We start from the raw sequence: 13,010 nt of genomic DNA on the forward strand, positions 1-13,010 counted from the left end.
GACAATTTAGATATTTTAATTTTTGAAACACAGCACGCAGTTGACAATTGGATTGCAAACCAATCGCAATAGAGCAATAGATCAGTACTGCACCATCTTGACCGACTTGACCTTCATGGCAATGTCTTCGTCGTGCCAGGTGGGCAGCCAGAGGTCTCGGCCCTCCCAGAACTGGAAATAGTCGTCACTGGCACCGGTTGTCCAGGGCTGCTTGTAGGGATAGTTGATGTAGCTCGGCGCGAACCATTTGCCTCCCACAGCCACGTTGAGAATCAGGTAAAACTAGAGAGGAGCAGATTATATTGTCGTTTTAAACGTCTGTGACCAAGAACAATCCAAGACAAGCAATGGTTGTAAAAGAAATTCAAGTTTCAGTCGTGATATGTTATGTTTATGTTTTGTTTATGGTGTATGATGTTTAATGTTGTGATACATTTCTCGTTGGATATAATTGAGTTGTCAATGTTTTTGTCTAGAGTCAGTAAAGACTGAACATTTGGCAAAGTGGACAAAGTTTACACCAACTATATTTTTCATAAAATATGCAATATTTCGAATATAATTTGAAAATATAATTTAACAACATGGCTGGATCAGATCTGGACAATATCAGCAGATCATACCGATTGATCAAACGGCGCATTCAAGGGACCGTTGTCCCAGATGTGGGATCCGTTCAGATTTGTGTTGTTGCGGAATCCCCCCGGTGGTGTGGGGACGTTCAGTACGGTGCTGTTGTCAAATCCCAGACTGCAGCAAATCGTAGAGAAACAAAGAACAATGACCCAGAAAATGATAATTTTCCTGGTCCCCTTTTTTGGTTTGAAGTTAACCCTGTTGTTAGATTTACAATTGACGAGGATCAACCAAACGTGGTTCATATCTGAAGATCATCAAACCCTGTGAGTGTGTGACATTTTATAGATGTAACGTTAAAAACATCCTAGAAAACTTCAACGTTAAGTTTGTTCAGCAGGCCGTACGTCCAAACACTACTAACTACTTATGACTCACTGATGCTCAGGGGAGCCAAACACAGAAATGAATTTGTTTTTAATATCAGAAGTTAAACTTTAGTTGGTGTTTGAAGGAAAACAAAATTGGAGCTGGTAGTTCGCTGGTGATTTTAGAAAGTGCCGACTGTTGTTTGGTGTTTGATCTTGACATTTTAACGAGATTATTCAATCTTACATCATGTTAGATATTTAAAATGGCACACACTTACATGGTTTGGTGACCTCTAGACATGAACCACGTTTGGTCATCAAATCTTAGAAGCGTGTGAAGTGTCGGAGCCCTGTCTTCAAAAAAACACTTAAGAAATTGATATCTTCACTTCCTGGATTCAAGCATGACCCAGGTGTGGCTTTGAAGTTGAATGAGACTTGCATCATGTCTGAATGTCATTAAAAGCCCTGTAAGCGTTCAACATTTAAAAGCTCTGTCTTTAATTACAAACGCTAAAAACTCAACGTCAAAGTGTTATGACTTCACACTATTGCAAAGCCTAACACTGCTTATTTTAAAAACTCGTCTGGTAGCTCAGATGACAAAAATTCAAACATTCTATAGAAACAAAATCAGCAGCTGGTCTACCATACCAGTTGATATGGTGTTAGACTGGGGTGGGTTTTTTTACACCTATAATTCAGGCACTGTGCTTTTGACTTGGTTTTGACAAGTGAATGTAACAGTGTGACCGCTTCCTGTGAGAGTCAAGATTCCTGCTTGTAAAAAGAGAAATTTGAAAATGGCTTGCACGATCAATGGATAACTGAAGCTCTAAATGGACTGGGAGAGTCTTTGTCAGTTCTTACATGATGTTATTCTCAGTCCAGTCCAGCCAGAAGGTGTGAAACCCGTCTCCAAGAGTGGTGCCCTGAATATTGCTGCACACAGAGAACCAGTACCTAACGTGGTGTCCCGTTTGTCCCATCGACTCACATACACTGATACAGGCATATGTTAACATTCTCGGTAGGTAAAAAGGGCAATCATTCTCGTCAACTTCTATCGTCCTTTTCGCGGCAGGCCTTATAGAAATGGTTCAACCTGCCTCTACCCGCGCAAGAAACCATTGTCAGGGGCGGATCTGGGTTTTGAAAGGGGGGGGTGCAAAGTTCTTTTTTTTTTTTTTTTGTATCTTATCAGCGAAGGCGCGAAGCGCCGAACCGATGGCGCGAAGCGCCGAGCATGCTAGGGGGGTCCGGGGGCATGCCCCCCCCGGAATTTCTTTTTAAAAAGGAAGCAAAATTGTGCAATCTGGTGCAATCTGAGCGTGTAAAGTGCTATTTTCAGGTCATACATTTTTCTTCTTTTTTTTTTGTTCTTTTTTTTTTTTTTTTTTTTTTGTCCCGCTGGGGGGGGTGCAATTGCACCCATTGCACCCCCCCCCCCCCCCCCCCCCGCAGATCCGCCCCTGATTGTTGTGTATCAGACAACGGAAACAATTAGATACATTCACAAATTCTCTCTCCGTCAGTTATTTAGTCAATTTGCCAGTCAATCAATCAGTAAGTTTATGCTCTCTCTCTCTCTCTCTCTCTCTCTCTCTCTCTCTCTCTCTCTCTCTCTCTCTCTCTTTCACTCACTTTCTTTCTTTCTCTCTTTCTCATTCTCTCTCTCTCTCTTTCACTCACTTTCTTTCTTTCTCTCTTTCGCATTCTCTCTCTCTCTCTCTCTCTTTCACTCACTTTCTTTCTCTCTTTCTCATTCTCTCTCTCTCTCTCTCTCTCTCTCTCTCTCTCTCTCTGTCTCTCTCTCTCTCTCTCTCTCTTTCACTCACTTTCTTTCTTTCTCTCTTTCTCATTCTCATTCTCTCTCTCTCTCTCTCTCTCTCTTTCACTCACTTTCTTTCTTTATTCTCTCTCTCTCTCTCTCTCTCTCACTCTCTCTCTCTCTCTCTCTCTCTCTCTCTCTCTCTCTCTCTCTCTCTCTCTCTCTCTCTCTCTCTCTCTCTCTGGCTTGAAAATGTACAAGGAAGTGAACGTTTCTCTCTGTACAGAACCTTCAAATCAACCCTAACATATTATCCAACTATTTAAGTGATTTGAAACATATTAAAGCTAGATATCTTCTGATTAGACTTAGATTGGGAGTATCTCCTCTGAAAGTGCATCGATTTCGCTTTAATTTAAATGCAACCTCCGCTGATTTATCTTGTCCATTTTGTTGTGGCAGTGTTGAAGATGAAGTACACTTTGTTTTAGTATGCCCTAAATATGCTGAGTTAAGAGAATATTATATTCCACGAAAATACACTAGAATCCCATCATTGTTTAAATTAACCATGCTGTTTTCAAACACTAGTAAGCCGCTATTGCTACGTTTTTCTACATTTTTCATGAAGGCGCTTTCCATTCGTAATCCGTAATCCGTAAACGAAACAGGGCGATACTCCCTTACAAAGCATACACACGCTCGTAAACATACACTCACAGACACACACCATTCATATGACCACACATAAACACAAACACCCATGTACGCGCAAGTGTGTGAAAAGCACACCGGAATTATTGGAATAGGATTATATATAATGAGTAGGATGTTCTTGTTATTGTTCACTATGTGCATTTGTATGCTGGTGCTTGAGATGTGCTCATCTCCATGAAAAGGGCCCAAGGCCTACTCATTAAAACATTCAGACTTCTCTCTCAGTCTCTCTCTCTCTCTCTCTCTCTCTCTCTCTCTCTCTCTCTCTCTCTCTCTCTCTCTCTCTCTCTCTCTCTCTCTCTCTCTCTCTCTCTCTCTCTCTCTCTCTTACTATTGGTACGCAATCAATTGAACAAGTTCAACAGCATCGCGTTTTAGGGGTAATTCTTGATTGTGAATTCAAGTGGCAGGCACAATTACAGCATATTTGCAAGAAAGTAGCCAAGAACGTTTTCCTCCTATCCAAGTTAAAGCAATATACCGACAGAAGGACTCTGGAAATGTTCCACCATGCTCATGTAATGCCTCACATTAATTATGTTTCGACGCTCTGGGATGGCAGCAGTGATGTCCACTTGAAAAAGTTAGACTCTCTCTATCGTCGCTCGGCCAAACTCATCGTAAAGGATAATGCCTCAACAGATATGAAATTAAAAATGCTTAACTTTCTTCCACTGGAAAAGCATCTCAAGTTAAACAAAGCCATTTTCATGCATAAATTGTATTACGGTAAAGTGCCGATTTACATTACATCATTATTTAATAACTAGATGATTACCGTTAGGGAGCGTCAGGTGCTCATTACCTGGTGAGGCAAGACAGAACAATCACACCGAGTTGCTTAAAGCGATATCAACACATTCAGTAATTTTATCCACCAAGAAGATCAAAACTGAACACACCAGATCAGTTTTCATCGATAATGAAAAACGGCTGACCGCAACCCATCAATTGAGAAGCTGGAATGCTATTGGCAGTTGATTTTAGTCGTGCTTTTGAAAACTTAGTCAAAGAATCAATTTAAGAGCTCGGTTTCTTTTCTCATGAATTCGTGCTACGGCATGCTGAGCGATGTAGGTGTCAATCCTCTCAGAAGGCATAAAGGGCAGTTTTTGAAGCCGTTTTAGCAGGTAATGAGACAGAAAATGATACATTTGAGTAACTCGCCAACGCATTGCCTTCAAACTTTCGGCCTTATGGACTTGGCCTAATAAGTCTAGTACAGAACAATATTTGGATTTTTAAATGGTAACAGGTGAAAACTGTAGCATTTAAATTCAATCTATTAAATGTCAAGAATCTTGAAGTCAGTCAACACCTGCTCAACGTTACTCACCTGCAGTCTCTATGATGTCAATCTCTCCGGACCTGGGCCATCCTCCATAGACACTCTCAACCGGCATCATCCAGATTGCTGCACACACATGGGAATAACGCTTAAAACAGTAACTTTCAGCTGGAATATTGATTTAATCTCCTCGTGCCATCATCACCGCTGCCACTACCTTGGTTTTACACCCCATTCACCACTTTTTCCCTAAAGACAAACCTATAAATCAAGAGCTGAGTTTTCACCAGGCAAGAGCTACCTATGGGAATCTCAGCCGCCACCTTTATCCTGCCCAGGAGCTCTAATCTCCTCGTGCCACCATCACCGAGGCCACCAACAGCTCTTTACCACTATTTCCTAAAAGACAAACCTATACATAAAGAGCTGAATTTTCACCAGACAAAAGCTTGTCGCCCATGGGGAAAGATAAAGGAGCCTGATTTCATTCACACCGTAAAATAGAATTTAAAAAAATATATATATATATAAAACAAAACAGAACACTCACCAGGCCAGAGCCAGTCACCCTTGGGTAGCTGGGCCACTACCTCCACCCTGCCGTACTTGATGTTTCCAGAGGACCGGAGTGAGGCGGACATGATAGGACGGTTCTGTCGTCCGTGGGTCACACAGCTTTCCGGGCCATAGTCAGGGTGACAGCTACCCCAGACCTCTGAGTCAAGAGACAGATAATATCATGTCAAAGTATGCTGCTTGTTGAGTTTATGAATCCCGAAAGCGGCGTATGGCTGCCTGAATGGTGGGGTAAAACGGTCATACACGTAAAACCCACTCGTGCAAAAACATTAGTGAACGTGGGAATATCTGAATTCTGACATAGGAGAAGATCACGTTGGCAGAAAACGCTCTGCACATTTAACTGGGACAAACACTTGTTTCGGTTATTGTTGTTAGTTGCGTACTATATGGGCTAGATAACGTATACACTTTTCTCTCACGCAAAACTGTATGTATCAAAACGTAACTCTTACTGTTGTAACTTCACTGTGTTGTGTAATGCACGGGTGGAAACTAGAAAAAAAAAGTTCGTGAATCAAAGTGAAACGGAATACCTTCTAAGAGGTCAAAAGAGCTTTTCAGGGGACTTCATATATATGTTTACCAAAACGCAGAACATGTTATCACAGATGTATTTCAAACATCAGAACTTGGTTTAAACAACGTCTTACTGTTTCTGCGTTACCATTTATTTAATAACATGGGCAAACCGCGAAGGGCATATAATTATTAGTGTATTATTGTTGAAATAGCAATGTTACTCAAAATCAGGTTTACTCACTTCTGACGTCGATGGTGCCATTGTAAAAGATCTCATCTCCAAAATAGTCTGCTGTCAACGTCTGAAACAGGTAACAAGTATTCAAAATAGTCTGCAGTCAACGTCTGAAACAGGTAACAAGTATTCAAAATAGTCTGCAGTCAACGTCTGAAACAGGTAACAAGTATTCAAAAAATATTCCATTGCATGCATATTTTTCTTCGTGCATAACAATTCAACTTGTATCATTCTGTGGTCTCACTATTGTTGCCTGCTTTTGTTTGTTGTAATTAATGTAGCTATTTACAACTGCGTGTAATATTGACCTACTGCTGGGGTACTGATGACTGACACTAAATGTACAGAACTGTGGCACGTACAGTGTATCTAATCTGTGAGCTATAGGTCTCTGGAAAATCCACGAAACGTATCCCTCACTTAAATGTCAACACTAAGTTAGTATAACTTTTTCTCGGATTTTAGAAAAAAACAAGAGGCGAAGCCTTCAAGGCTCACGTAAGAAATCGACAAACAGTAACACAAACTCAATCACTCTGTCACACACACACACACACAGTAAGTATAGGTGACACGGTGCAAGAGTGCGAGACACTAGATCTAGATCTGTCTGTCTGTAGCCTACTTACGGGGACACGACTGCCAGATGGACAGATCGACACTGCGCTTTCGACAGCGCTTCCTCGCGCAGACACTGGAAAAACGCTGTGCAGATCAACCTCTAGGAAATCTCCTTTGGTATCTTCTTTATCTATTTTTCTGGAGCTACGAAACCGAACAATGTGAAATCGTCTCCTCCGAATCGGCGAACTGCAGCTTGGTGATAACTGTATCTATACCACAATCCTTCACGCGATCTGACCTAACCTTGACCCCTGACCTTGTCTACATACCACACACGACACAAACTAGTCAGCTGTTTTTACCCCCCCAAAAACCCCCACCACCCGTTTTCTTTGGATACACACTTTAACTACATACGTGCCGACGAAATGTTGATCATTGCTTCAATACTTTGAAGCTGTTGCTGGAATAATAACCAGGTAAAATTAGTATGTCGGTGTTCAGTCAAATGCTAAAGTTTCTACCACAGACATACATACATACATACGCACGCACGCACGCACGCGGCACGCACGCACAAACAGACAAAAGTTAGCATCGCATAGGCTACACTTACGTGAGCCAAAAATCGGGTTTTATGGACCACAATGGCACAGAGAGAAATACACACGTAAATATGTATGAACGACTTACCGGTTTGATGAAAAGAGTATTGTCCTTGACGTAGCTATTATTACTTTCAGGGCACCAGATATCAAACTGCAGAAAGACAAATTGATGCATGTTACGGTCCTAATATAGAACAATATCCCAGTTATACACTGGTTGTTTGATATATCCCATACTCCCATAGTTTTTGTTTTCTTCAGAGTGATAAATAACATTGACAAAAAATAATAATAAATAATGTGGTTTTTTTTGTTTTTTTGTATCTAGAGATGAATAATATCTATTAAAGCCAAGAAGATTTCAAGTTTACTCTCTAAGGAGGAAGGGAAATACAGAAAGGTTGGTGACGACGTCTGCACTAAATCTGTGACATTTAGAACACAGTTTTTTCTTCTTACCCCAAGGCCCACGGCCGTGATGTCCGTTGACCATTTCTTGGGGTCAATGTCACCAGAACTGAAGTCATCGTAAAACACTATTGTTCCTCTTCGCACAAAGGAGTTTTCACTGCTTTTCTCTTTGACTGCACATACATACGCAGAAATAGTCACAGACACATACACAGACACAGACACACACACACACATGACTGTACTTGGAGTTATATGACACTTAAGTAGGCTGAATACTTACGCTATTTACGCTACGAGAGTAGCATATAGTTCCAAGTTACGGGTGAACTCACCCACGCACGCACAGACACGGACACAAACTAATAGGAAAAGAACTGTGCTCAAAAGAAAGACATACGACAAAGAAGCAATAATTCATTATTTTCTTATCAAATTCGCTCCACATGAATTAGAATATAGCTACAGATCTATAGTTCTCTGACACTGTACTGACATCACTGAATTACTTAACAACCGAGTAACGTAATCAATGTTCCAAATGCCAACCTGATATATACATCCTAATTAACAAGACCTATAATATACCTGGATTGTTGACAAGCAGTCGGTCGTTCATTCCCGTCTTCTTTCCAAGAGTCTGATCCGAAATAAGCGCCACAAATAATATCGCGGCCACAACCATCGTCCGCTCGCTGTTTTCCATTGTTTATTGTTTATGTGACTGTAAATGAGACACTATTTTTTGCAGAGTAAATTATTTTGAATGAAAATACTCCTGTGATTCCTGAGACCGTAACCTACTCGAATCTCTCCTGGAATCACACCACCGCATTTGTTGCTCTTTCCTCCAGACTCTACTCAGTTTCTCACCCCCTGTTGTATTTGGTATAGGCCTCAAGATATATAGTTTTCAGTCCACGTTCAAAAGACAATGGTCGAAGTCGAATTTTTTTCTCGGTTGTGTTATGAAAGGAGTAGGCGGAGATAAGAAATGTACGCAATAGCGCTGCCAGATCGAAAACCAGGACTTCAAAAGGCCTTGGATTAGGTGTGTCAGTGTGTTTGAAATGAGGACGGTTCGCCTTCAAAACCAAAACTCAATGCACTGTAAAAGAAAACATCCACGAAAATTAGTTCGGACAGAACTTTCTCCAGGGCACAGGTACTGTACCTTTGAACAAAGGGGCTCAACTTGTGACATGGAATGTATTAATGGTCTGTCTAAAAATGAACTTTTGACAGGCAGTTTTGAATGTGCCGAGAAATAGAGAATACTACATGACTTGCTGTGTCGTACGTACCAGACTTACACGAGGGTTTTTTTTCTCTCAAATATTGAACTGCGAGCGAAAGCGAGCTGTTCACTATTTGAAAAAGCAGCGAGTGTAAATCTGGTACGACACAGTACGCCATGTAGTATTCTGTTTATCCTACAGTAACATAGGCCTACTGTACCTACATGTATTTTACTCAAAACGTCCCGCAGTCGAGCTGGCGAAATTGAAAACGCTTCTTTTGGAATCTCGATCTTTTCCAAAGCCTCGTGCAATCTCTTACCCCAAAGCAAAGAAACGTCACTCTGGGAAGTGTAGCGTGACGTGTTAGTTCTACAAATTCAATAGAATTAGCGAGCGCAATTTTTTTTCCATAATGACGTTTGTCTCGGTGACTTTGGCATCATAAGCAGTGGAAAAAACAGGTCCCTGCCAGACTTGCTTGACATGACTGATAGATACACAAACGTAAGGTTTGAACGATATTGTTATTTAATAAGTGGTCTCTTTGACGCATGTGGGATTACATTTCATCTTGGTAGCCTAAAACATTTGTTTATGTATCGATTGGAGATTGGATTTCCCTTCTTTGAGTCATGTGACGTCAGAGGCCGACAAAACTTTATAATTTTGGCTTTTCAGGTTGACCGAAACTTCAAAGGAACTCAAAAAAAAAAAACGTCATGTGTTTGATTGCATATGTGTGTGCTGTTCAATGTCAAAACAACAACAAAGTGAGTACATGACGTGTGTTTTGTAGTTCCTTTGAAGTTTCGGTCAACCTGAAACGCCCAAATATGAAGCTTATGTGTTTGATTGCATACATCATTACATGTGGATCGCATGCATGTGTGTGTGTGCTCGTTCAATCGTCAAAACAACAACAAAGTCATAAGTACCTGAAAGGAATTCGATCGATACATAAATGTTATTTGCGTGTTTGACCAAAATATGACATTTTACACAGATCTCGACAGTCATTGTTTACCTCGACCGCCAGCGCGGTCTCGGAGAACAATGACCGTCTCGATCTGTGTAAAATGTCATATTTTGGTCAAACACGCAAATAACGTATAATAGCATTTTCATTAAGGCAGGAGTACACTTTGGAAAGTACGTTGGAGTAGCCTCCCTTCCCGGATTTAGAACGCGTTTCGTGTCGTAACAGATTATCCACTTATTAGCCATATCCGTATGCAAAATAATGAAATAAACATTAGGAAATGGTAGACGTTTACAAATATCGACATTCTCTATCAGTGCAATACAAAACAATCGTTAGAACTTGTATTTACGACATGTCGTGCGTGAGAACGTGTCAGTAAACAAGCACGTGTTGCGGCCTGGCTGAAGAACCCTACGAGTCAATCTAAAACAGACAAGTAATGGAAAGCAGTCTGCGAATAAACATAACAAACTACGGATGAAAAAGTGTGTTCATCCCTGCTCTGGAAGGGAGGCTACTCCAACGTACTTTCCAAAGTGTACTGCTGCCTTTAGCACTTTAAAAAAATTGTTCTGTCTTCCAAGCTTTAAATTCAGTTTATAAAATGAGTAAAAAAGGGGGGGTTTTCTGAATTCACCAGTTAGATCACTCTGTCGGATGTTCTTTTTTGCTTCCCTATTTCTGTTCTGAAGTTTTTGATCATCTGACTACCTTGCTTTTCTATTTGGAAGATAATATGCACTCTTTTCTGAAAAATGGGTAGGGGGTGGGGGTAGTAACAGCATCACAGTTCAAGATTTTGGACAAGAGGTGTGTTTCTTTTAACTGTGATGAAGAGGGATAACTCAACTTGGTCACGGTATCAAATACTATTTCTGAACACTGTAACCACTATAACACTTTTAATTATTTTTTTCTGTTTTCCAAGCTTTACATTCAGCTAATAAAATGAGTAAAAAAGTGTTGTTTTTTTCAGAATTCACCAGTTAAATCGCTATGTTGGATGTTCTATTTTGCTTCCCTATTTCTGTTCTTAGGTTTTTGATCATCTGACTACCCTGCTTTTCTATTTGGTAGATAATATGCACTCTTTTCTGAAAAAAATGGGTAGGGGGTGGGGGAAGTAAAAGTATCACAGTTCAAGATTTTGCGCGACAAGAGGTGTAATTCTTTTAACAGTGGTAAAGAGGGATAACTCAACTTGGTATCTAACACTATTTCTGAACACTGTAATCACTTTAACACTTTTAATTTATGTTTGTCTTTGTTCCAAGTTTCAAATTAAGCTTAAAAAATGGGTAAAAAAATGGTTTTCTCATCGAGCACCACGTGATAGTTACCGATGCGTCCGCCATCTTGGTAAGGTCTACATGTTTCCGGTTATCATCAAGAGAGTAGAAAACACAGTTTTCTGTTGCCAAAAATGGAAAAAGTGAAAGGAAGGGACAGTAGGAAGTATATTGATCGGTTGGACAGTGAACATAGGGTTCGATACCTTGAAAAAATCCAGCATTTGAACGGATTTGACCCGTACAGCTGCCCAGAAACCTCATGGACAGAGGACTATAATGCGATTCCACCTTTGGACTTTCCGAGTCTCACAAGCTATCTGGTGTGTGGCATTAGCGCCTACACTCTTGACCAGTTCAGATCTTACAAAAGTTTGGAGGCCCATATGCAATTTATGTGTGTGTGTGTGTGTCTGTCAGTGTCTGTGTGTCTGTCTGTGTGTGTGTGTGTCTGTTTGTGTGTGTGTGTGTGTGTGTGTGTGTGTGTGTGTGTGTGTGTGTGTGTGTGAAAGAGAGAGACAAGAGAGGGAGAGGGATAGAGAGAGGTGGCGAGAGAGAAAGTGAGAGAGATAGACAGACAGACAGACAGACAGACAGACTGCATACCCTAACGCAGGCACACCGGTACGCAGGCACACACACACACACACACACACACACACCACCGCACACACACACACACACACACACACACACCACACACACACACACAAACACAAATATACACACACACAAACATGAGCATAGGCACGAAACGCTGTTCGTCCAACCAATTAGACCTAATCAGATTACTGTATCAAGTATTTTGTTCAAGAGAGATGCAGTTTGATTGTTTGTTTGTTTGTTTGTGTGTTTCTTATTTAAAATGTTTCATACTTTTAACGTGGAGATAGACAAGAGAGGGAGAGGGATAGAGAGAGGTGGCGAGAGAGAGAGAGATCGAGAGAGAGAGACAGACAGACAGACAGAATGCATACTCTAACGCAGGCACACCGGTACGCAGGCACACACACACACACACACACACACACACACCCCACCGCACACACACACACACACACACACCACCACACACACACACAAACACACAAATATACACACACACAAACATGAGCATAGGCACGAAACGCTGTTCGTCCAACCAATTAGACCTAATCAGATTATCAAGTATTTTGTTCAAGAGAGATGCAGTTTGATTGTTTGTTTGTTTGTTTGTGTGTGTCTTATTTAAAATGTTTCATAATTTTAACGTGGAGAGAGACAAGAGAGGGAGAGGGATGAGAAAGGTGGCGAGAGAGAGAAAGTGAGAGAGAGACAGACAGACAGACAGACAGACAGAATGCATACTCTAACGCAGGCACACCGGTACGCAGGCACACACACACACACACCACCGCACACACACACCACACACACACAAACACACACACACAAGCACACACAAATATACACACACAAACATGAGCATAGGCACGAAACGCTGTTCGTCCAACCAATTAGACCTAATCAGATTATCAAGTATTTTGTTCAAGACAGATGCAGTTTGATTGTTTGTTTGTTTGTGTGTGTGTTTTTTGTGTGTGTCTTATTTAAAATGTTTCATAACTTTAACTTGGATACAGTTTTTACTTACAGCACATGGCGAATGTTGTCCACTCCCCACAAACGTACAGCCAGGAAACGAACAAACACAGACAGACAATTATTAGGCCAACAAAAAAAAATTGTCTGTTTCTGGTAACATGGCTAAAAAAAATAGGGTCGGTAGGTCGGGATTTGTTTTTTTTTTTTTTTTTTACCCCAAATGTAGACCAATAAAACTAACTTTAAAAATCGCGCAAAGAGACTGGATT

General features: G+C 40.9%; 1 protein-coding gene and 1 long non-coding RNA gene across 2 annotated transcripts in view; both read right to left on the minus strand.

Moving 5' to 3' along the window:
• LOC138964507 (uncharacterized) overlaps positions 1-13,010 on the minus strand; it is a 50,647-nt gene continuing 37,637 nt past the window's right edge. The window contains exons 5-7 of the long non-coding RNA XR_011455125.1: positions 1,818-1,889; positions 624-750; positions 1-282 (exon numbers count right to left, since the gene is read on the minus strand). This is a non-coding gene — a long non-coding RNA (uncharacterized lncRNA). The remainder of the gene's footprint in view (positions 283-623; positions 751-1,817; positions 1,890-13,010) is intronic.
• LOC138963671 (beta-1,3-glucan-binding protein-like) lies at positions 4,191-8,685 on the minus strand. Its single transcript, XM_070335517.1, has 7 exons — positions 8,234-8,685; positions 7,694-7,818; positions 7,320-7,385; positions 6,066-6,126; positions 5,274-5,438; positions 4,772-4,849; positions 4,191-4,240 (listed from the first exon to the last, which is right to left on the minus strand). The coding sequence occupies exons 1-7, from the start codon at positions 8,349-8,351 to the stop codon at positions 4,191-4,193; spliced, it is 663 nt and encodes a 220-aa protein (XP_070191618.1). The 5' UTR covers positions 8,352-8,685.

This window comes from Littorina saxatilis, linkage group LG4 (genome assembly GCF_037325665.1).
Source record: "Littorina saxatilis isolate snail1 linkage group LG4, US_GU_Lsax_2.0, whole genome shotgun sequence".
NCBI classification, from domain to species: domain Eukaryota; kingdom Metazoa; phylum Mollusca; class Gastropoda; order Littorinimorpha; family Littorinidae; genus Littorina; species Littorina saxatilis.